The following is a 24,804-nucleotide window of genomic DNA, read 5'->3' on the forward strand; positions in this document are numbered from 1 at the left end:
CACACACACTAGGGCCCTGAGTTGTAGCTGTGCGTTGGGGACACACACACACACTAGGGCCCTGAGTTGTAGCTGTGCGTTGGGGACACACACACACTAGGGCCCTGAGTTGTAGCTGTGCATTGGGGACAGACACTAGGGCCCTGAGTTGTAGCTGTGCGTTGGGACCACACACACTAGGGCCCTGAGTTGTAGCTGTGCATTGGGGACACACACACTAGGGCCCTGAGTTGTAGCTGTGCGTTGGGACACACACACACTAGGGCCCTGAGTTGTAGCTGTGCATTGGGGACACACACACACTAGGGCCCTGAGTTGTAGCTGTGCGTTGGGGACACACACACACACTAGGGCCCTGAGTTGTAGCTGTGCGTTGGGGACACACACACACACTAGGGCCCTGAGTTGTAGCTGTGCGTTGGGGACACACACACACACTAGGGCCCTGAGTTGTAGCTGTGCATTGGGGACACACACACTAGGGCCCTGAGTTGTAGCTGTGCGTTGGGACACACACACACTAGGGCCCTGAGTTGTAGCTGTGCATTGGGGACACACACACACTAGGGCCCTGAGTTGTAGCTGTGCGTTGGGGACACACACACACACACTAGGGCCCTGAGTTGTAGCTGTGCATTGGGGACACACACACACTAGGGCCCTGAGTTGTAGCTGTGCGTTGGGGACACACACACACACACTAGGGCCCTGAGTTGTAGCTGTGCGTTGGGGACACACACACTAGGGCCTTGAGCCCTTAAAAACAGTCTATGACGACAATGATCACCAAGATGTGGCAGAACAAAATGACTAAAGAAAAGACAATGTTCTCCACATCTCTTGGGAGTTTTTATTTTTATTTCCCCGTTATTTAACCAGGTAGGCTAGTTGAGAACACCTTTATTTAACCAGGTAGGCTAGATGAGAACACCTTTATTTAACCAGGTAGGCTAGTTGAGAATACCTTTATTTAACCAAGTAGGCCAGTTGAGAACACCTTTATTTAACCAGGTAGGCCAGTTGAGAACACCTTTATTTAACCAGGTAGGCTAGTTGAGAACACCTTTATTTAACCAGGTAGGTCAGTTGAGAACACCTTTATTTAACCAGGTAGGTCAGTTGAGAACACCTTTATTTAACCAGGTAGGCCAGTTGAGAACACCTTTATTTAACCAGGTAGGCCAGTTGAGAACACCTTTATTTAACCAGGTAGGCTAGTTGAGAACACCTTTATTTAACCAGGTAGGCTAGTTGAGAACACCTTTATTTAACCAGGTAGGCCAGTTGAGAACACCTTTATTTAACCAGGTAGGCCAGTTGAAAACACCTTTATTTAACCAGGTAGGCTAGTTGAGAACACCTTTATTTAACCAGGTAGGCTAGTTGAGAACACCTTTATTTAACCAGGTAGGCTAGTTGAGAACACCTTTATTTAACCAGGTAGGCTAGTTGAGAACACCTTTATTTAACCAGGTAGGCCAGTTGAGAACACCTTTATTTAACCAGGTAGGCCAGTTGAGAACACCTTTATTTAACCAGGTAGGCTAGTTGAGAACACCTTTATTTAACCAGGTAGGTCAGTTGAGAACACCTTTATTTAACCAGGTAGGCTAGTTGAGAACACCTTTATTTAACCAGGTAGGCCAGTTGAGAACAAGTTCTCATTTACAATTGCGACCTGGCCAAGATAAAACAAAGCAGTTTGACACAAACAACAACAACAGAGTTACACATGGAGTAAACAAGCGTTCAGTCAATAACACAATAGAAAAAAAAGAAAGTCTATATACAGTGTGTGCAAATGGTGTGAGGAGGTAAGGCAATAAATAGGCCATAGTAGCGAGGTAACTACAATATAGCAGATTAACACTGGAGTGATACAGTAGGGCAAAAAGGTATTTAGTCAGCCACCAATTGTGCAAGTTCTCCCACTTAAAAAGATGAGAGAGGCCTGTAATTTTCATCATAGGTACACTTCAACTATGACAGACAAAATGAGGGGAAAAAATCCAGAAAATCACATTGTAGGATTTTTAATGACTTTATTTGCAAATTATGGTGGAAAATAAGTATATATTTTTTTAATACAAAACATTAACTTTAGTCAGCTAAATCCACAGTACTATCACATGGACACAGCCCACTACTAGACCCAGTCCATCTCCATCCAGTCCGTCCTCAGTGTGTAAAGAGGCTACTGGCTTTAGGCACCTTCAGGTAAACATGAGGTTATTAACTTACCTAACTAGTTGCCCTCTGACCATGAGGTTATTAACTTACCTAACTAGTTGCCCTCTGACCATGAGGTTAATAACTTACCTAACTAGCTGCCCTCTGACCATGAGGTTATTAACTTACCTAACTAGCTGCCCTCTGACCATGAGGTTATTAACTTACCTAACTAGCTGCCCTCTGACCATGAGGTTATTAACTTACCTAACTAGCTGCCCTCTGACCATGAGGTTATTAACTTACCTAACTAGCTGCCCTCTGACCATGAGGTTATTAACTTACCTAACTAGTTGCCCTCTGACCATGAGGTTATTATCTCCTCCATCTTGGCTCCAACATGGCTCTATCTCCTCCATCTTGGCTCCAACATGGCTCTATCTCCTCTAAGACTGTGTTCTTCTATCTCCTCCATCTTGGCTCCAACATGGCTCAATCTCCTCCATCTTGGCTCCAACATGGCTCTATCTCCTCTAAGACTGTGTTCTTCTATCTCCTCCATCTTGGCTCTATCTCTCCATGGCTCTCTATGTTAGTGGGTTACTCCCTGTTGTCAGATCGTACTAGAGTAATCACTGTTTGTGTGTGTGGTGTATTGTGGTGGTGAAGGTGGTTCTTCCTGGTCCTCTCCTCACTGGCCCCGGAGCTTCAGGATGGTTTCCACAGCCTCCGCAAGGTTGTCCACATAGCCATCAGCTGTTACTGTGGGGTGTTTCTCATCACTGGGCCTACAGAGAGAGAGACAGAGAGAGACAGAGAGAGACAGAGAGAGACAGAGAGAGAGACAAAGAGAGAGAGACGAAGAGAGAGAGAGAGACGAAGAGAGAGAGAGAGACAGACAGCGAACGAGCGAGATGGAGAGTTAATTTTGATTGTTTTTCACTTCATATATTCACTTTATATATTATCTACCTCACTTGCTTTGGCCCCATGCCAATAAAGCCCTTGAATTGAATTGACAGAGAGAGGCTGAATGCAGCATTGAATATTGAGGACATGCCTTGTGTTAACTGTCTGTCAACAAATCAAATCACATTGTATTTGTCACATGCGCAGAATACAACAGGTGTAGTAGACCTTACAGTGAAACAGCTTACTGTACAAATAATTAACCATCAATGCTTTAAGAAGCTAAGAAGAAAAATGTATGAAGTAAAAAATAAAAGTAACAAATAATTAAAGATCTGCAGTAAAATAACAATAGTGAGGCTACATACAGGGGGTACCGGTACAGAGTCAATGTGGAGGCTATATACAGGGGGTACCAGTACAGAGTCAATGTGGAGGATATATACAGGGGGTACCGGTACAGAGTCAATGTGGAGGCTATATACAGGGGGTACCGGTACAGAGTCAATGTGGAGGCTATATACAGGGGGTACCGTACAGAGTCAATGTGGAGGCTATATACAGGGGGGTACCGGTACAGAGTCAATGTGGAGGTTATATACAGGGGGTACCAGTACAGAGTCAATGTGGAGGCTATATACAGGGGTACCGGTACAGAGTCAATGTGGAGGCTATATACAGGGGTACTGGTACAGAGTCAATGTGGAGGCTATATACAGGGGGTACCAGTACAGAGTCAATGTGGAGGCTATATACAGGGGGTACCGGTACAGAGTCAATGTGGAGGCTATATACAGGGGTACTGGTACAGAGTCAATGTGGAGGCTATATACAGGGGGTACCGGTACAGAGTCAATGTGGAGGCTATATACAGGGGGGCCGGTACAGAGTCAATGTGGAGGCTATATACAGGGGTACCGGCATACAGAGTCAATGTGGAGACTATATACAGGGGTAATGTACAGAGTCAATGTGGAGGCTATATACAGGGGGGTACCGGTACAGAGTCAATGTGGAGGCTATATACAGGGGGTACCGGTACAGAGTCAATGTGGAGGCTATATACAGGGGGTACTGGTACAGAGTCAATGTGGAGGCTATATACAGGGTACTGGTACAGAGTCAATGTGGAGGCTATATACAGGGGGAACCGGTACAGAGTCAATGTGGAGGCTATATACAGGGGGTACCGGTACAGAGTCAATGTGGAGGCTATATACAGGGGGTACTGGTACAGAGTCAATGGGGAGGCTATATACAGGGGGTACTGGTACAGAGTCAATGTGGAGGCTATATACAGGGGGTACTGGTACAGAGTCAATGTGGAGGCTATATACAGGGGGTACCGGTACTGAGTCAATGTGGAGGCTATATACAGGGGGGTACCGGTACAGAGTCAATGTGGAGGCTACATACAGGGGGTACCGGTACAGAGTCAATGTGGAGGCTATATACAGGGTGTTACGGTACAGAGTCAATGTGGAGGCTATATACAGGGTATTACGGTACAGAGTCAATGTGGAGGCTATATACAGGGGGTACCGGTACAGAGTCAATGTGGAGGCTATATACAGGGTATTACGGTACAGAGTAAAGGTGGAGGCTATATACAGGGGTACCGGTACAGAGTCAATGTGGAGGCTATATACAGGGGTACCGGTACAGAGTCAATGTGGAGGCTATATACAGGGTGTACCGGTACAGAGTCAATGTGGAGACTATATACAGGGGTACCGGTACAGAGTCAATGTGGAGGCTATATACAGGGGGTACCGGTACAGAGTCAATGTGGAGGCTATATACAGGGGGTACCGGTACAGAGTCAATGTGGAGGCTATATACAGGGGGTACCGGTACAGAGTCAATGTGGAGGCTATATACAGGGAGTACCGGTACAGAGTCAATGTGGAGGCTATATACAGGGGTACCGGTACAGAGTCAATGTGGAGGCTATATACAGGGGGTACCGGTACAGAGTCAATGTGGAGGCTATATACAGGGGGTACCGGTACAGAGTCAATGTGGAGGCTATATACAGGGTATTACGGTACAGAGTCAATGTGGAGGCTATATACAGGGGGTACCGGTACAGAGTCAATGTGGTTTATGGCTGTTCCCCGCTCTCCACAGAGTTTACGGGGTCATGCAAGGCTAAGCGAGGCTAAATCTCACGTCTCACACTCACAATGTGAAAGTAGCAGATAGTGTTTGTGTGAGGCTGAACAGCCATCACATCAGTTACATGACACACACACACACGCACGCACGCACGCACGCACACACACACACGGCCCCCTTTGGCTCAGATCAGTGCCAATTTGTCACCATGTGTGTGTGTTTTTGTGTGTGTGTGTGTGTACACTACTGATCAAAAGTTTGGGGTCACTTAGAAATGACCTTGTTTTTGAAAGAAAAACAATTTTTTTTGGTCCATTAAAATAACATCAAGTTGATCAGAAATACAGTGTAGACATTGTTAATGTTGTAAATGACTATTGTAGCTGAATGGAATATCTACATAGGCGTACAGAGGCCCATTATCAGCAACCATCACTCCTGTGTTCCAATGGCACGTTGTGTTAGCTAATCCAAGTTTATCATTTTAAAAGGCGAATTGATCATTAGAAAACACTTTTGCAATTATGTTAGCACATCTGAAAACTGTTGTACTAATTAAAGAAGCAATAAAACTGGCCTTCTTTAGACTAGTTGAGTATCTGGAGCATCAGCATTTGTGGGTTTCGATTACAGGCTCAAAATGGCCAGAAACAAACACCTTTCTTCTGAAACTCGTCAGTCTATTCTTGTTCTGAGAAATGAAGACTATTCCATGTGAGAAATTGCCAAGAAACTGAAGACCTCGTACAACGTTGTGTGCTACTCCCTTCACAGAACAGCACAAACTGGCTCTAACCAGAATAGAAAGAGGAGTGGGAGGCCCTGGTGCACAACTGAGCAAGAGGACAGGTACATTCGAGTGTCCTGGGGTCCTGTGTTGTGTGCCTGACTGTCCTGGGGTCCTGTGTAGTGGCTGACTGTCCCGGGGTCCTGTGTAGTGGCTGACTGTCCCGGGGTCCTGTGTTATGTGGCTGACTGTCTTGGGGTCCTGTGTTGTGGCTGACTGTCCTGGGGTCCTGTGTTGTGTGGCTGACTGTCCTGGGGTCCTGTGTTGTGTGGCTGACTGTCCCGGGGTCCCTTTGTTGTGTGGCTGACTGTCCCGGGGTCCCTTTGTTGTGTGGCTGACTGTCCCGGGGTCCCTTTGTTGTGTGGCTGACTGTCCCGGGGTCCCTTTGTTGTGTGGCTGACTGTCCCGGGGCCCTGTGTTGTGTGGCTGACTGTCCCGGGGTCCTGTGTTGTGTGGCTGACTGTCCCGGGGTCCTGTGTTGTGTGGCTGACTGTCCCGGGGTCCTGTGTTGTGTGGCTGACTGTCCCGGGGTCCTGTGTTGTGTGGCTGACTGTCCCGGGGTCCTGTGTTGTGTGGCTGACTGTCCCGGGGTCCTGTGTTGTGTGGCTGACTGTCCCGGGGTCCTGTGTTGTGTGGCTGACTGTCCCGGGGTCCTGTGTTGTGTGGCTGACTGTCCCGGGGTCCTGTGTTGTGTGGCTGACTGTCCTGGGGTCCTGTGAAGTGGCTGACTGTCCTGGGGTCCTGTGTAGTGTGGCTGACTGTCCTGGGGTCCTGTTGTGTGGCTGACTGTCCTGGGGTCCTGTGTTGTGTGGCTGACTGTCCTGGGGTCCTGTGTTGTGTAGCTGACTGTCCTGGGGTCCTGTGTTGTGTGGCAGACTGTCCTGGGGTCCTGTGTTGTGTGGCAGACTGTCCTGGGGTCCTGTGTTGTGTGGCTGACTGTCCTGGGGTCCTGTGTTGTGTGGCTGACTGTCCTGGGGTGTGTGGCTGACTGTCCCGGGGTCCTGTGTTGTGTGGCTGACTGTCCCGGGGTCCTGTGTTGTGTGGCTGACTGTCCTGGGGTCCTGTGTTGTGTGGCTGATTGTCCTGGGGTCCTGTGTTGTGGCTGACTGTCCTGGGGTCCTGTGTTGTGTGGCTGACTGTCCTGGGGTCCTGTGTAGTGGCTGACTGTCCTGGGGTCCTGTGTTGTGTGGCTGACTGTCCTGGGGTCCTGTGTTGTGTGGCTGACTGTCCTGGGATCCTGTGTTGTGTGGCTGACTGTCCTGGGGTCCTGTGTTGTGGCTGACTGTCCTGGGGTCCTGTGTTGTGTGGCTGACTGTCCTGGGGTCCTGTGTTGTGTGGCTGACTGTCCTGGGGTCCTGTGTTGTGTGGCTGACTGTCCTGGGGTCCTGTGTGGCTGACTGTCCTGGGGTCCTGTGTTGTGTGGCTGACTGTCCTAGGGTCCTGTGTTGTGTGGCTGACTGTCCTGGGGTCTTGTGTTGTGTGGCTGACTGTCCTGGGGTCCTGTTGTGTGGCTGACTGTCCTGGGGTCCTGTTGTGTGGCTGACTGTCCTGGGGTCCTGTGTTGTGTGGCTGACTGTCTTGGGGTCCTGTGTTGTGTAGCTGACTGTCCTGGGGTCCTGTGTTGTGTGGCAGACTGTCCTGGGGTCCTGTGTTGTGTGGCAGACTGTCCTGGGGGCCTGTGTTGTGTGGCTGACTGTCCTGGGGTCCTGTGTTGTGTGGCTGACTGTCCTGGGGTGTGTGGCTGACTGTCCCGGGGTCCTGTGTTGTGTGGCTGACTGTCCTGGGGTCCTGTGTTGTGTGGCTGATTGTCCTGGGGTCCTGTGTTGTGGCTGACTGTCCTGGGGTCCTGTGTTGTGTGGCTGACTGTCCTGGGGTCCTGTGTGGCTGACTGTCCTGGGGTCCTGTGTTGTGTGGCTGACTGTCCTAGGGTCCTGTGTTGTGTGGCTGACTGTCCTGGGGTCTTGTGTTGTGTGGCTGACTGTCCTGGGGTCCTGTTGTGTGGCTGACTGTCCTGGGGTCCTGTTGTGTGGCTGACTGTCCTGGGGTCCTGTGTTGTGTGGCTGACTGTCTTGGGGTCCTGTGTTGTGTAGCTGACTGTCCTGGGGTCCTGTGTTGTGTGGCAGACTGTCCTGGGGTCCTGTGTTGTGTGGCAGACTGTCCTGGGGGCCTGTGTTGTGTGGCTGACTGTCCTGGGGTCCTGTGTTGTGTGGCTGACTGTCCTGGGGTGTGTGGCTGACTGTCCCGGGGTCCTGTGTTGTGTGGCTGACTGTCCTGGGGTCCTGTGTTGTGTGGCTGATTGTCCTGGGGTCCTGTGTTGTGGCTGACTGTCCTGGGGTCCTGTGTTGTGTGGCTGACTGTCCTGGGGTCCTGTGTAGTGGCTGACTGTCCTGGGGTCCTGTGTTGTGTGGCTGACTGTCCTGGGGTCCTGTGTTGTGTGGCTGACTGTCCTGGGGTCCTGTGTAGTGGCTGACTGTCCTGGGGTCCTGTGTTGTGTGGCTGACTGTCCTGGGGTCCTGTGTTGTGTGGCTGACTGTCCTGGGGTCCTGTGTTGTGTGGCTGACTGTCCTGGGATCCTGTGTTGTGTGGCTGACTGTCCTGGGGTCCTGTGTTGTGGCTGACTGTCCTGGGGTCCTGTGTTGTGTGGCTGACTGTCCTGGGGTCCTGTGTTGTGTGGCTGACTGTCCTGGGGTCCTGTGTTGTGTGGCTGACTGTCCTGGGGTCCTGTGTGGCTGACTGTCCTGGGGTCCTGTGTTGTGTGGCTGACTGTCCTAGGGTCCTGTGTTGTGTGGCTGACTGTCCTGGGGTCTTGTGTTGTGTGGCTGACTGTCCTGGGGTCCTGTTGTGTGGCTGACTGTCCTGGGGTCCTGTGTTGTGTGGCTGACTGTCTTGGGGTCCTGTGTTGTGTAGCTGACTGTCCTGGGGTCCTGTGTTGTGTGGCAGACTGTCCTGGGGTCCTGTGTTGTGTGGCAGACTGTCCTGGGGTCCTGTGTTGTGTGGCTGACTGTCCTGGGGTCCTGTGTTGTGTGGCTGACTGTCCTGGGGTGTGTGGCTGACTGTCCCGGGGTCCTGTGTTGTGTGGCTGACTGTCCTGGGGTCCTGTGTTGTGTGGCTGATTGTCCTGGGGTCCTGTGTTGTGGCTGACTGTCCTGGGGTCCTGTGTTGTGTGGCTGACTGTCCTGGGGTCCTGTGTAGTGGCTGACTGTCCTGGGGTCCTGTGTTGTGTGGCTGACTGTCCTGGGGTCCTGTGTTGTGTGGCTGACTGTCCTGGGATCCTGTGTTGTGTGGCTGACTGTCCTGGGGTCCTGTGTTGTGGCTGACTGTCCTGGGGTCCTGTGTTGTGTGGCTGACTGTCCTGGGGTCTTGTGTTGTGTGGCTGACTGTCCTGGGGTCCTGTGTTGTGGCTGACTGTCCTGGGGTCCTGTGTTGTGTGGCTGACTGTCCTGGGGTCCTGTGTGGCTGACTGTCCTGGGTTCCTGTGTTGTGTGGCTGACTGTCCTGGGTTCCTGTGTTGTGTGGCTGACTGTCCTGGGGTCCTGTGTTGTGTGGTTGACTGTCCTGGGGTCCCGTGTTGTGTAGCTGACTGTCCTGGGGTCCTGTGTTGTGTGGCTGACTGTCCTGGGGTCCTGTGTTGTGTGGTTGACTGTCCTGGGGTCCTGTGTTGTGTGGCTGACTGTCCTGGGGTCCTGTGTTGTGTGGCTGACTGTCCTGGGGTCCCGTGTTGTGTAGCTGACTGTCCTGGGGTCCTGTGTTGTGTGGCTGACTGTCCTGGGGTCCTGTGTTGTGTGGCTGACTGTCCTGGGGTCCTGTGTTGTGTGGCTGACTGTCCTGGGGTCCTGTGTGGCTGACTGTCCTGGGGTCCTGTGTTGTGTGGCTGACTGTCCTGGGGTCCTGTGTGGCTGACTGTCCTGGGGTCCTGTGTTGTGTGGCTGACTGTCCTGGGGTCCTGTGTTGTGGCTGACTGTCCTGGGGTCCTGTGTTGTGTGGCTGACTGTCCTGGGGTCCTGTGTTGTGTGGCTGACTGTCCTGGGGTCCTGTGTTGTGTGGCTGACTGTCCTGGGGTCCTGTGTTGTGTGGCTGACTGTCCTGGGGTCCTGTGTTGTGTGGCTGACTGTCCCGGGGTCCTGTGTTGTACAGTACCAGTGAAAAGTCTGGACACACCTTCAAGGGTTTTTCTTAATTTTTTACTATTTTCTACATTGCAGAATAATAGTGAAGACATCACTACTATGAAATAACACATATGGAATCATGTAGTAACCAAAAAAAAGTGTTAAACAAATCAAAATAAATGTTATATTCTTCAAAGTAGCCAACCTTTGCCTTGATGACAGCTCTGCACTCTTCCATACCTGTTATTTCATAGTTAGTGATGTCTTCACTAGTCAGACTCCAGACTAATACAGAGAGTATGGATGGGATTGGGGCACAGCTGCATTTAAACATTTGGATAACATGAAGATATTTTCAGCGTATTCTTAATGAAATAAACAAAACTCTAAACATGGTCAGTTTTCACAGACACAGAGTAATAAAGCCTTGGACCAAGAAGTTCTCAAATCGGGACTCTCCATCGAAAATAGTATTTTTAGTCCTTAGATTGAGATGTTGTGTTATAGACCGCCCCCTTGTGGTCGTTGATGGGACAGTTGGTTTCTGCCTGCATTCATTTCAACGACGTGAAGCAAAAACATACGGACGTCAACATACATAAACAAAACACCTACCTGTATTTTCCTGTCCTCACTTGGACACCCTTCATTCCACAGTGTTGGGCCCCGCCCACATCATTCACCAGATCGTCACCAATCATCAGAGTCTGACAGACAGAGAGAGAGAGAAAGGGGAGAGAGAAAGGAGAGAGAGAGACAGAGAGACAGACAGACAGACAGACAGACAGAGAGAGAGAGAAAGGAGAGAGACAGAGACAGAGAGAGACAGAGAAAGGAGAGAGAGAGAAAGGAGAGACAGAGACAGAAAGAGAGCAGGAGACAGAGAGAGACAGAAAGAGAGCAGGAGACAGAGAGAGACAGAAAGAGAGCAGGAGGAGAGAGAGAGACAGAAAGAGAGCAGGAGGAGAGAGAGAGACAGAAAGAGAGCAGGAGGAGAGAGAGAGACAGAAAGAGAGCAGGAGGAGAGAGAGAGACAGAAAGAGAGCAGGAGGAGAGAGAGAGACAGAAAGAGAGCAGCAGGAGGAGAGAGAGAGAAAGAGAGCAGGAGGAGAGAGAGACAGAAAGAGAGAAAGGAGAGCATGAGGATGGCTCAGAATCCTTATTAAATGAATGTATGTGCTGGACATATTGTTGTAAAACCTACCTGGTGTGACTGAATCCTCATGTCATCCAGAACTTTCTGAAAGAACATGGGGTCTGGCTTCCCGATGACCTCAGCTTCTACATCACAGGCATACTGATGAGAGAAACACAACCACCTCAGCTTCAACATCACAGGCATACTGATGGAGAGAGAAACACAACCACCTCAGCTTCTACATCACAGGCATACTGATGGAGAGAGAAACACAACCACCTCAGCTTCTACATCACAGGCATACTGATGGAGGGAAACACAACGACCACCTCAGCTTCTACATCACAGGCATACTGATGGAGAGAAACACAACGACCACCTCAGCTTCTACATCACAGGCATACTGATGGAGAGAAACACAACGACCACCTCAGCTTCTACATCACAGGCATACTGATGGAGAGAAACACAACGACCACCTCAGCTTCTACATCACAGGCATACTGATGGAGAGAAACACAACCACCTCAGCTTCTACATCACAGGCATACTGATGGAGAGAAACACAACGACCACCTCAGCTTCAACATCACAGGCATACTGATGGAGAGAGAAACACAACCACCTCAGCTTCTACATCACAGGCATACTGATGGAGGTCAACACAACCACCTCAGCTTCTACATCACAGGCATACTGATGGAGAGAGAAACACAACCACCTCAGCTTCAACATCACAGGCATACTGATGGAGAGAGAAACACAACCACCTCAGCTTCTACATCACAGGCATACTGATGGAGAGAGAAACACAACCACCTCAGCTTCAACATCACAGGCATACTGATGGAGGTCAACACAACCACCTCAGCTTCTACATCACAGGCATACTGATGGAGAGAGAAACACAACCACCTCAGCTTCAACATCACAGGCATACTGATGGAGGTCAACACAACCACCTCAGCTTCTACATCACAGGCATACTGATGGAGAGAGAAACACAACCACCTCAGCTTCTACATCACAGGCATACTGATGGAGAGAAACACAACGACCACCTCAGCTTCTACATCACAGGCATACTGATGGAGAGAAACACAACGACCACCTCAGCTTCTACATCACAGGCATACTGATGGAGAGAAACACAACGACCTCAGCTTCTACATCACAGGCATACTGATGGAGAGAAACACAACGACCACCTCAGCTTCTACATCACAGGCATACTGATGGAGGTCAACACAACGACCTCAGCTTCTACATCACAGGCATACTGATGGAGAGAAACACAACCACCACCTCAGCTTCTACATCACAGGCATACTGATGGAGAGAAACACAACGCGACCTCAGGCATACTGATGGAGAGAAACACAACGACCACCTCATCACAGGCATACTGATGGAGAGAAACACAACGACCACCTCAGCTTCTACATCACAGGCATACTGATGGAGAGAAACACAACCACCTCAGCCTCAGGCTTCTACCACCTCAGCAGGGCATACTGATGGAGAGAAACACAACGACCACCTCAGCTTCTACATCACAGGCATACTGATGGAGAGAAACACAACGACCACCTCAGCTTCTACATCACAGGCATACTGATGGAGAGAAACACAACCACCTCAGCTTCTACATCACAGGCATACTGATGGAGAGAAACACAACGACCACCTCAGCTTCTACATCACAGGCATACTGATGGAGAGAAACACAACCACCTCAGCTTCTACATCACAGGCATACTGATGGAGAGAAACACAACGACCACCTCAGCTTCTACATCACAGGCATACTGATGGAGAGAAACACAACGACCACCTCAGCTTCTACATCACAGGCATACTGATGGAGAGAAACACAACCACCTCAGCTTCTACATCACAGGCATACTGATGGAGAGAAACACAACGACCACCTCAGCTTCTACATCACAGGCATACTGATGGAGAGAAACACAACCACCACCTCAGCTTCTACATCACAGGCATACTGATGGAGAGAAACACAACGACCACCTCAGCTTCTACATCACAGGCATACTGATGGAGAGAAACACAACGACCACCTCAGCTTCTACATCACAGGCATACTGATGGAGAGAAACACAACGACCACCTCAGCTTCTACATCACAGGCATACTGATGGAGAGAAACACAACCACCTCAGCTTCTACATCACAGGCATACTGATGGAGAGAAACACAACGACCACCTCAGCTTCTACATCACAGGCATACTGATGGAGGTCAACACAACGACCACCTCAGCTTCTACATCACAGGCATACTGATGGAGAGAAACACAACCACCACCTCAGCTTCTACATCACAGGCATACTGATGGAGAGAAACACAACCACCGTTGAAACAGAGATGACTAAGTTCCCACAAAGGTCTGGGGGAGATATCAACGTGTTTTTATAAGTAAGTAAATTTATATATCTAAATATGTATTTATTTTATACGCTCATCTGTCACTGTCATTTTGTCATATTGTTTTCTAATATCTTTACATTTTTGTTTTGAATGTTAATAATTGTAAAATGCAAAAAAAATAAAATATAAATTTTTCTTTAAACTCACCTACTGTGTGTGTAGCGTAATATCACCCACCTCCAATGCCTTCATGTAAACCCCAACATCCAGGTTCAGGCCTTCATCCTCCTTGTAGTACTTCCTGTAAAGATCACACAGTGGACCTCAGGGTTAAAGTAGAGGTCACTTCCTATAAAGATCACACAGTGGACCTCAGGGTTAAAGTAGAGGTCACTTCCTATAAAGATCACACAGTGGACCTCAGGGTTAAAGTAGAGGTCACTTCCTATAAAGATCACACAGTGGACCTCAGGGTTAAAGTAGAGGTCACTTCCTATAAAGATCACACAGTGGACCACAGGGTTAAAGTAGAGGTCACTTCCTATAAAGATCACACAGTGGACCTCAGGGTTAAAGTAGAGGTCACTTCCTATAAAGATCACACAGTGGACCTCAGGGTTAAAGTAGAGGTCACTTCCTATAAAGATCACACAGTGGACCTCAGGGTTAAAGTAGAGGTCACTTCCTATAAAGATCACACAGTTGACCTCAGGGTTAAAGTAGAGGTCACTTCCTATAAAGATCACACAGTGGACCTCAGGGTTAAAGTAGAGGTCACTTCCTATAAAGATCACACAGTGGACATCAGGGTTAAAGTAGAGGTCACTTCCTATAAAGATCACACAGTGGACCTCAGGGTTAAAGTAGAGGTCACTTCCTATAAAGATCACACAGTGGACCTCAGGGTTAAAGTAGAGGTCACTTCCTATAAAGATCACACAGTGGACCTCAGGGTTAAAGTAGAGGTCACTTCCTATAAAGATCACACAGTGGACCTCAGGGTTAAAGTAGAGGTCACTTCCTGTAAAGATCACACAATGGACCTCAGGGTTAAAGTAGAGGTCACTTCCTATAAAGATCACACAGTGGACCTCAGGGTTAAAGTAGAGGTCACTTCCTGTAAAGATCACACAGTGGACCTCAGGGTTAAAGTAGAGGTCACTTCCTATAAAGATCACACAGTGGACCTCAGGGTTAAAGTAGAGGTCACTTCCTATAAAGATCACACAGTGGACCTCAGGGTTAAAGTAGAGGTCACTTCCTGTAAAGATCACACAGTGGACCTCAGGGTTAAAGTAGAGGTCACTTCCTGTAAAGATCACACAGTGGACCTCAGGGTTAAAGTAGAGGTCACTTCCTGTAAAGATCACACAGTGGACCTCAGGGTTAAAGTAGAGCTGTAGGTCACTTCCTATAAAGATCACACAGTGGACCTCAGGGTTAAAGTAGAGGTCACTTCCTATAAAGATCACACAGTGGACCTCAGGGTTAAAGTAGAGGTCACTTCCTATAAAGATCACACAGTGGACCTCAGGGTTAAAGTAGAGCTGTAGGTAACTTCCTATAAAGATCACACAGTGGACCTCAGGGTTAAAGTAGAGGTGACTTCCTGTAAAGATCACACCGTGGACCTCAGGGTTAAAGTAGAGGTGACTTCCTGTAAAGATCACACCGTGGACCTCAGGGTTAAAGTAGAGCTGAAGGAATATCCTATAAAGATCACACAGTGGACCTCAGGGTTAAAGTAGAGCTGAAGGAATATCCTATAAAGATCACACAGTGGACCTCAGGGTTAAAGTAGAGCTGAAGGAATATCCTATAAAGATCACACAGTGGACCTCAGGGTTAAAGTAGAGCTGAAGGAATATCCTTCTGAATAAATCAGGCCTTTATTACTGGGTTGTTACTACACAATAATAACATTACTATCCAAGGAGTGAGTGGGTGAGTGAGTGAGTGAGTGAGTGAGTGAGTGAGTGAGTGAGATAGTGAGAGAGTGAGTGAGTGAGTGAGAGAGAGAGAGTGAGTGAGAGACTGAGTGAGAGACTGAGTGAGAGAGAGAGAGAGAGAGAGATCACACCTACCCTCTGCCCAGAGAGAACAGTACTGGTTTCTCCAGCCCTATGAGAACTCTGAAGGCATCGTTGAGGTTCTGGTAGGAGAACTTCTCTGCTGCGTCTCCTATGACAACACAGTTTGGGTTGGCCTTTTCAACACTGTCAAACTCAGGGACAACACCTGCAACGAACCAAACAAACACACATGATCACTTTGTATAGAAATAGACACATTTAAAAAATAAAATAAAAACTTTATTGTCCGTTAAGTAACACAGAATGGAAAATTGTCTTGGGTGCTCGCTCTGGTTTACATTAAAAGGAGAACAGACATAAAAACACAGACATTTAGCATTACCATGTCAGTTCAGCAACTTATTTAGGATCTCTCAGTGATTTATCCCGGGGAAAAGGGACTGGTTTTGGCCCGTCATTGTAAATAAGAATTTGTTCTTAAAACGGTCTTGCCTAGTTAAATAAATACAAAAGTTACATTTAAAAAATAAATAAATCATTATTAGCATGATTAATCAATACCGTCATAGACCAGCAGGTGGGGTCGTAGCCCCCTCTCCTTCAGCACAGCCACAGCAGCCGGGGCAGGAGAGAACACCTCAGACACACAGATATCAAAGCCCATCCTCTGCAGCTTGGCTACAAACACCTCCCGTGTGGCCTGGGTCTCGTTGGTACAGAAACGCACCTGCAGGTCCGAGGCCTTTAGCCTGTACGGAGAAAGCTTTTTTGGGACATAATCCATTTTTAACATTTAACATTCGAGTCATTTGGGCAGATGTTGTTATCCAGAGCGATTTACAGTAAAATGTATTCATCATAAATTAGCTAGGTGAGGTGACCGCAAATCTCAAGTCATAGTCAGGAAATGTCCCTCAGTGTAGTCAGGAAATGTCCCTCAATGTAGTCAGGAAATGTCCCTCAGTGTAGTCAGGAAATGTCCCTCAGTGTAGTCAGGAAATGTCCCTCAGTGTAGTCAGGAAATGTCCCTCAGTGTAAATGTCCCTCAGTGTAAATGTCCCTCAGTGTAAATGTCCCTCAGTGTAAATGTCCCTCAGTGTAAATGTCCCTCAGTGTAGTCAGGAAATGTCCCTCAGTGTAAATGTCCCTCAGTGTAAATGTCCCTCAGTGTAAATGTCCCTCAGTGTAGTCAGGAAATGTCCCTCAGTGTAGTCAGGAAATGTCCCTCAGTGTAGTCAGGAAATGTCCCTCAATGTAGTCAGGAAATGTCCCTCAATGTAGTCAGGAAATGTCCCTCAATGTAGTCAGGAAATGTCCCTCAATGTAGTCAGGAAATGTCCCTCAATGTAGTCAGGAAATGTCCCTCAATGTAGTCAGGAAATGTCCCTCAGTGTAGTCAGGAAATGTCCCTCAGTGTAGTCAGGAAATGTCCCTCAATGTAGTCAGGAAATGTCCCTCAATGTAGTCAGGAAATGTCCCTCAATGTAGTCAGGAAATGTCCCTCAATGTAGTCCCCTCAATGTAGTCAGGAAATGTCCCTCAACGTAGTCAGGAAATGTCCCTCAACGTAGTCAGGAAATGTCCCTCAACGTAGTCAGGAAATGTCCCTCAACGTAGTCAGGAAATGTCCCTCAATGTAGTCAGGAAATGTTCCTCAATGTAGTCATGAACACAGTCAGTGATAGTATGAAAAGACTAAGTCGAGTGTAAATTCATTATTTTAAAATGGTTTTTTTTTTGCGTTTTGGGATTTAATCAAGACATTTTGATAACCTCATTCACCACTCACTAAATCTCATTCACCAAACACTTCCTTATATGCGCTATGCAAAGTTATCCAGGGGATGAGGTTGGATTACCATTGGGTTGTAGTTCTTCCGTTTTAAATCACGGATACTATTTCTCCACCTGCTGATAGTAAGTCCAGGTGAGTTTACATTACTAATAGGAGGTTGACATTATAACCTTGGTTAGACTACAGAACAGATACATTACTAATAGGAGGTTGACATTATAACCTTGGTTAGACTGCAGAACAGATACATTACTAATAGGAGGTTGACATTATAACCTTGGTTAGACTACAGAACAGATACATTACTAATAGGAGGTTGACATTATAACCTTGGTTAGACTACAGAACAGATACATTACTAATAGGAGGTTGACATTATAACCTTGGTTAGACTGCAGAACAGATACATTACTAATAGGAGGTTGACATTATAACCTTGGTTAGACTGCAGAACAGATACATTACTAATAGGAGGTTGACATTATAACCTTGGTTAGACTACAGAACAGATACATTACTAATAGGAGGTTGACATTATAACCTTGGTTAGACTGCAGAACAGATACATTACTAATAGGAGGTTGACATTATAACCTTGGTTAGACTACAGAACAGATACATTACTAATAGGAGGTTGACATTATAACCTTGGTTAGACTACAGAACAGATACATTACTAATAGGAGGTTGACATTATAACCTTGGTTAGACTACAGAACAGATCCTTTACTAATAGGAATTTAGCTACATAGCCGTCTTTGTATCAAAGATAATTGTGTAGTCTAGAGCGATTTTCTAGGTTAGTTAGCCAGCTATTGTCGTTCTTTTAAACGCAACGTAACGTAATCAACACTGCTAGCTAGCCAGCTAGCCCCCAAATAGCACCACTGTAGAAACTATCACACTCAACGGAACGACTTGATTAGTGTAGTGTCAACAACGCAGCCACTGCCAGCTAGCCTACAAAGTCAACAACGCAGCCTCTGCCAGCTAGCCTACTTCAGCAGTACTGTATCATTTTAATCATTTTAGTCAATAAGATTCTTGCTACGTAAGCTTAACTTTCTGAACATTCGAGACGTGTAGTCCACTTGTCATTCCAATCTCCTTTGCATTAGCGTAGCCTCTTCTGTAGCCTGTCAACTATGTGTCTGTCTATCCCTGTTCTCTCCTCTCTGCACAGACCATACAAACGCTCCACACCGCGTGGCCGCCCTAATCTGGTGGTCCCAGCGCGCACGACCCACGTGGAGTTCCAGGTCTCCGGTAGCCTCTGGAACTGCCGATCTGCGGCCAACAAGGCAGAGTTCATCTCAGCCTATGCCTCCCTCAGTCCCTCGACTTCTTGGCACTGACGGAAACATGGATCACCACAGATAACACTGCTACTCCTACTGCTCTCTCTTCGTCCGCCCACGTGTTCTCGCACACCCCGAGAGCTTCTGGTCAGCGGGGTGGTGGCACCGGGATCCTCATCTCTCCCAAGTGGTCATTCTCTTTCTCCCCTTACCCATCTGTCTATCGCCTCCTTTGAATTCCATGCTGTCACAGTTACCAGCCCTTTCAAGCTTAACATCCTTATCATTTATCGCCCTCCAGGTTCCCTCGGAGAGTTCATCAATGAGCTTGATGCCTTGATAAGCTCCTTTCCTGAGGACGGCTCACCTCTCACAGTTCTGGGCGACTTTAACCTCCCCACGTCTACCTTTGACTCATTCCTCTCTGCCTCCTTCTTTCCACTCCTCTCCTCTTTTGACCTCACCCTCTCACCTTCCCCCTACTCACAAGGCAGGCAATACGCTCGACCTCATCTTTACTAGATGCTGTTCTTCCACTAACCTCATTGCAATTCCCCTCCAAGTCTCCGACCACTACCTTGTATCCTTTTCCCTCTCGCTCTCATCCAACACTTCCCACACTGCCCCTACTGGATGGTATCGCGCCGTCCCAACCTTCGCTCTCTCTCCCCGCTACTCTCTCCTCTTCCATCCTATCATCTCTTCCCTCTGCTCAAACCTTCTCCAACCTATCTCCTGATTCTGCCTCCTCAACCCTCCTCTCCTCCCTTTCTGCATCCTTTGACTCTCTATGTCCCCTATCCTCCAGGCCGGCTCGGTCCTCCCCTCCCGCTCCGTGGCTCGGGACGACTCATTGCGAGCTCACAGAACAGGGCTCCGGGCAGCCGAGCGGAAATGGAGGAAAACTTCGCCTCCCTGCGGACCTGGCATCCTTTCACTCCCTCCTCTCTACATTTTCCTCTTCTGTCTCTGCTGCTAAAGCCACTTTCTACCACTCTAAATTCCAAGCATCTGCCTCTAACCCTAGGAAGCTCTTTGCCACCTTCTCCTCCCTCCTGAATCCTCCTCCCCTCCCCACCCCCTCCTCCCTCTCTGCAGATGACTTCGTCAACCATTTTGAAAAGAAGGTCGACGACATCCGATCCTCGTTTGCTAAGTCAAACGACACCGCTGGTTCTGCTCACACTGCCCTACCCTGTGCTCTGACCTCTTTCTCCCCTCTCTCTCCAGATGAAATCTCGCGTCTTGTGACGGCCGGCCGCCCAACAACCTGCCCGCTTGACCCTATCCCCTCCTCTCTTCTCCAGACCATTTCCGGAGACCTTCTCCCTTACCTCACCTCGCTCATCAACTCATGCCTGACCGCTGGCTACGTCCCTTCCGTCTTCAAGAGAGCGAGAGTTGCACCCCTTCTGAAAAAACCTACACTCGATCCCTCCGATGTCAACAACTACAGACCAGTATCCCTTCTTTCTTTTCTCTCCAAAACTCTTGAACGTGCCGTCCTTGGCCAGCTCTCCCGATATCTCTCTCAGAATGACCTTCTTGATCCAAATCAGTCAGGTTTCAAGACTAGTCATTCAACTGAGACTGCTCTTCTCTGTATCACGGAGGCGCTCCGCACTGCTAAAGCTAACTCTCTCTCTCTCTGCTCTCATCCTTCTAGACCTATCGGCTGCCTTCGATACTGTGAACCATCAGATCCTCCTCTCCACCCTCTCCGAGTTGGGCATCTCCCGGCGCGGCCCACGCTTGGATTGCGTCCTACCTGACAGGTCGCTCCTACCAGGTGGCGTGGCGAGAATCTGTCTCCTCACCACGCTCTCACCACTGGCGTCCCCCAGGGCTCTGTTCTAGGCCCTCTCCTATTCTCGCTATACACCAAGTCACTTGGCTCTGTCATAACCTCACATGGTCTCTCCTATCATTGCTATGCAGACGACACACAATTAATCTTCTCCTTTCCCCCTTCTGATGACCAGGTGGCGAATCGCATCTCTGCATGTCTGGCAGACATATCAGTGTGGATGACGGATCACCACCTCAAGCTGAACCTCGGCAAGACGGAGCTGCTCTTCCTCATGGGGAAGGACTGCCCGTTCCATGATCTCGCCATCACGGTTGACAACTCCATTGTGTCCTCCTCCCAGAGCGCTAAGAACCTTGGCGTGATCCTGGACAACACCCTGTCGTTCTCAACTAACATCAAGGCGGTGGCCCGTTCCTGTAGATTCATGCTCTACAACATCCAGAGTACGACCCTGCCTCACACAGGAAGCGGCGCAGGTCCTAATCCAGGCACTTGTCATCTCCCGTCTGGATTACTGCAACTCGCTGTTGGCTGGGCTCCCTGCCTGTGCCATTAAACCCCTACAACTCATCCAGAACGCCGCAGCCCGTCTGGTGTTCAACCTTCCCAAGTTCTCTCACGTCACCCCGCTCCTCCGCTCCCTCCACTGGCTTCCAGTTGAAGCTCGCATCCGCTACAAGACCATGGTGCTTGCCTACGGAGCTGTGAGGGGAACGGCACCTCAGTACCTCCAGGCTCTGATCAGGCCCTACACCCAAACAAGGGCACTGCGTTCATCCACCTCTGGCCTGCTCGCCTCCCTACCACTGAGGAAGTACAGTTCCCGCTCAGCCCAGTCAAAACTGTTCGCTGCTCTGGCCCCCCAATGGTGGAACAAACTCCCTCACGACGCCAGGACAGCGGAGTCAATCACCACCTTCCGGAGACACCTGAAACCCCACCTCTTTAAGGAATACCTAGGATAGGATAAAGTAATCCTTCTCACACCCCCCTTAAAAGATTTAGATGCACTATTGTAAAGTGGCTGTTCCACTGGATGTCATAAGGTGAACGCACCAATTTGTAAGTCGCTCTGGATAAGAGCGTCTGCTAAATGACTTAAATGTAATGTAAATGTAGGAGGTTGATAATATAACCTTGGTTAGACTACAGAACAGATACATTACTAATAGGAGGTTGATATTATAACCTTGGTTAGACTGCTGCATGTCTCATTAGAATACAATGAACCTCTGCATGTCTCATTAGAATACAATGAACCTCAGCATGTCTCATTAGAATACAATGAACCTCTGCATGTCTCATTAGGAGGCAATGAACCTCTGCATGTCTCATTAGGAGGCAATGAACCTCAGCATGTCTCATTAGGAGACAATGAACCTCTGCATGTCTCATTAGAATACAATGAACCTCTGCATGTCTCATTAGAATACAATGAACCTCTGCATGTCTCATTAGGAGACAATGAACCTCTGCATGTCTCATTAGAATACAATGAACCTCTGCATGTCTCATTAGAATACAATGAACCTCTGCATGTCTCATTAGAATACAATGAACCTCTGCATGTCTCATTAGAATACAATGAACCTCTGCATGTCTCATTAGAATACAATGAACCTCTCATTAGAATACAATGAACCTCTCTGTCTCATTAGAATACAATGAACCTCAGCATGTCTCATTAGAATACAATGAACCTCTGCATGTCTCATTAGGAGACAATGAACCTCTGCATGTCTCATTAGGAGGCAATGAACCTCAGCATGTCTCATTAGGAGACAATGAACCTCTGCATGTCTCATTAGAATACAATGAACCTCTGCATGTCTCATTAGAATACAATGAACCTCTGCATGTCTCATTAGGAGACAATGAACCTCTGCATGTCTCATTAGAATACAATGAACCTCTGCATGTCTCATTAGAATACAATGAACCTCAGCATGTCTCATTAGAATACAATGAACCTCTGCATGTCTCATTAGGAGGCAATGAACCTCTGCATGTCTCATTAGGAGGCAATGAACCTCAGCATGTCTCATTAGGAGACAATGAACCTCTGCATGTCTCATTAGAATACAATGAACCTCTGCATGTCTCATTAGAATACAATGAACCTCTGCATGTCTCATTAGAATACAATGAACCTCTGCATGTCTCATTAGAATTACATGTCTCATTAGAATGAACCTCTGCATGTCTCATTAGAATACAATGAACCTCTGCATGTCTCATTAGAATACAATGAACCTCTGCATGTCTCATTAGAATACAATGAACCTCTGCATGTCTCATTAGAATACATACAATGAACCTCTGCATGTCTCATTAGAATACAATGAACCTCTGCATGTCTCATTAGAATACAATGAACCTCTGTCTCATTAGTGAACTCTGCATGTCTCATTAGAATACAATGAACCTCTGCATGTCTCATTAGAATACAATGAACCTCTGCATGTCTCATTAGAATACAATGAACCTCTGCATGTCTCATTAGAATACAATGAACCTCTGCATGTCTCATTAGAATACAATGAACCTCTGCATGTCTCATTAGAATACAATGAACCTCTGCATGTCTCATTAGGATACAATGAACCTCTGCATGTCTCATTAGAATACAATGAACCTCTGCATGTCTCATTAGAATACAATGAACCTCTGCATGTCTCATTAGAATACAATGAACCTCTGCATGTCTCATTAGAATACAATGAACCTCTGCATGTCTCATTAGAATACAATGAACCTCTGCATGTCTCATTAGAATACAATGAACCTCTGCATGTCTCATTAGAATACAATGAACCTCTGCATGTCTCATTAGAATACAATGAACCTCTGCATGTCTCATTAGAATACAATGAACCTCTGCATGTCTCATTAGAATACAATGAACCTCTGCATGTCTCATTAGAATACAATGAACCTCTGCATGTCTCATTAGAATACAATGAACCTCTGCATGTCTCATTAGAATACAATGAACCTCTGCATGTCTCATTAGAATACAATGAACCTCTGCATGTCTCATTAGAATACAATGAACCTCTGCATGTCTCATTAGAATACAATGAACCTCTGCATGTCTCATTAGAATACAATGAACCTCTGCATGTCTCATTAGAATACAATGAACCTCTGCATGTCTCATTAGAATACAATGAACCTCTGCATGTCTCATTAGAATACAATGAACCTCTGCATGTCTCATTAGAATACAATGAACCTCTGCATGTCTCATTAGAATACAATGAACCTCTGCATGTCTCATTAGAATACAATGAACCTCTGCATGTCTCATTAGAATACAATGAACCTCAGCATGTCTCATTAGAATACAATGAACCTCTGCATGTCTCATTAGAATACAATGAACCTCTGCATGTCTCATTAGAATACAATGAACCTCTGCATGTCTCATTAGAATACAATGAACCTCTGCATGTCTCATTAGAATACAATGAACCTCTGCATGTCTCATTAGAATACAATGAACCTCTGCATGTCTCATTAGAATACAATGAACCTCTGCATGTCTCATTAGAACCTCACAATGAACCTCTGCATGTCTCATTAGAATACAATGAACCTCTGCATGTCTCATTAGAATACAATGAACCTCTGCATGTCTCATTAGAATACAATGAACCTCTGCATGTCTCATTAGAATACAATGAACCTCTGCATGTCTCATTAGAATACAATGAACCTCTGCATGTCTCATTAGAATACAATGAACCTCTGCATGTCTCATTAGAATACAATGAACCTCTGCATGTCTCATTAGAATACAATGAACCTCTGCATGTCTCATTAGAATACAATGAACCTCTGCATGTCTCATTAGATTACAATGAACCTCTGCATGTCTCGTCCCGAAAGGACATTCAACTGATCTGCACGTTTACACATTACATTTATTTTTGTATTTTATTGGGATTGCAGTAATAATGTATTCAGTGTTTCAGTGAGTGACAGCTCTGAAGCCATCTTGCCACCACACCCCCTTATCAGTTTTGACATTAGGTTACACAGCAGACTGACCCCCCCCCCCCCCCCCCTCAAAACCAGACTCACCTGAGACTAACCCATTCCATAGTTAAACAGCATTCAGAACCGAACTTAAGACGTGTAAATGAAGTGTCATATAGCTGTTGTAGAGCTGTAATAGAGCTGTAATAGAGCTTCCTGTTTCTGCAGTATGTCATGTGTGTTCTGCTACTACATTACAATATGAA

At 47.4% G+C, this 24,804-nt stretch overlaps 1 protein-coding gene across 1 annotated transcript; it reads right to left on the reverse strand.

Moving 5' to 3' along the window:
* Window positions 1–1,611: 1,611 nt before the first annotated feature.
* On the reverse strand, window positions 1,612–16,857 carry LOC135573626 (phospholysine phosphohistidine inorganic pyrophosphate phosphatase-like). Its single transcript, XM_065022897.1, has 6 exons — window positions 16,216–16,857; window positions 15,706–15,859; window positions 13,859–13,922; window positions 11,297–11,389; window positions 10,708–10,799; window positions 1,612–2,957 (listed from the first exon to the last, which is right to left on the reverse strand). The coding sequence occupies exons 1-6, from the start codon at window positions 16,445–16,447 to the stop codon at window positions 2,861–2,863; spliced, it is 732 nt and encodes a 243-aa protein (XP_064878969.1). The 5' UTR covers window positions 16,448–16,857; the 3' UTR covers window positions 1,612–2,860.
* Between the last annotated feature and the right edge of the window lie 7,947 nt (window positions 16,858–24,804).

Source organism: Oncorhynchus nerka, linkage group LG10 (genome assembly GCF_034236695.1).
Source record: "Oncorhynchus nerka isolate Pitt River linkage group LG10, Oner_Uvic_2.0, whole genome shotgun sequence".
NCBI classification, from domain to species: Eukaryota; Metazoa; Chordata; class Actinopteri; order Salmoniformes; family Salmonidae; genus Oncorhynchus; species Oncorhynchus nerka.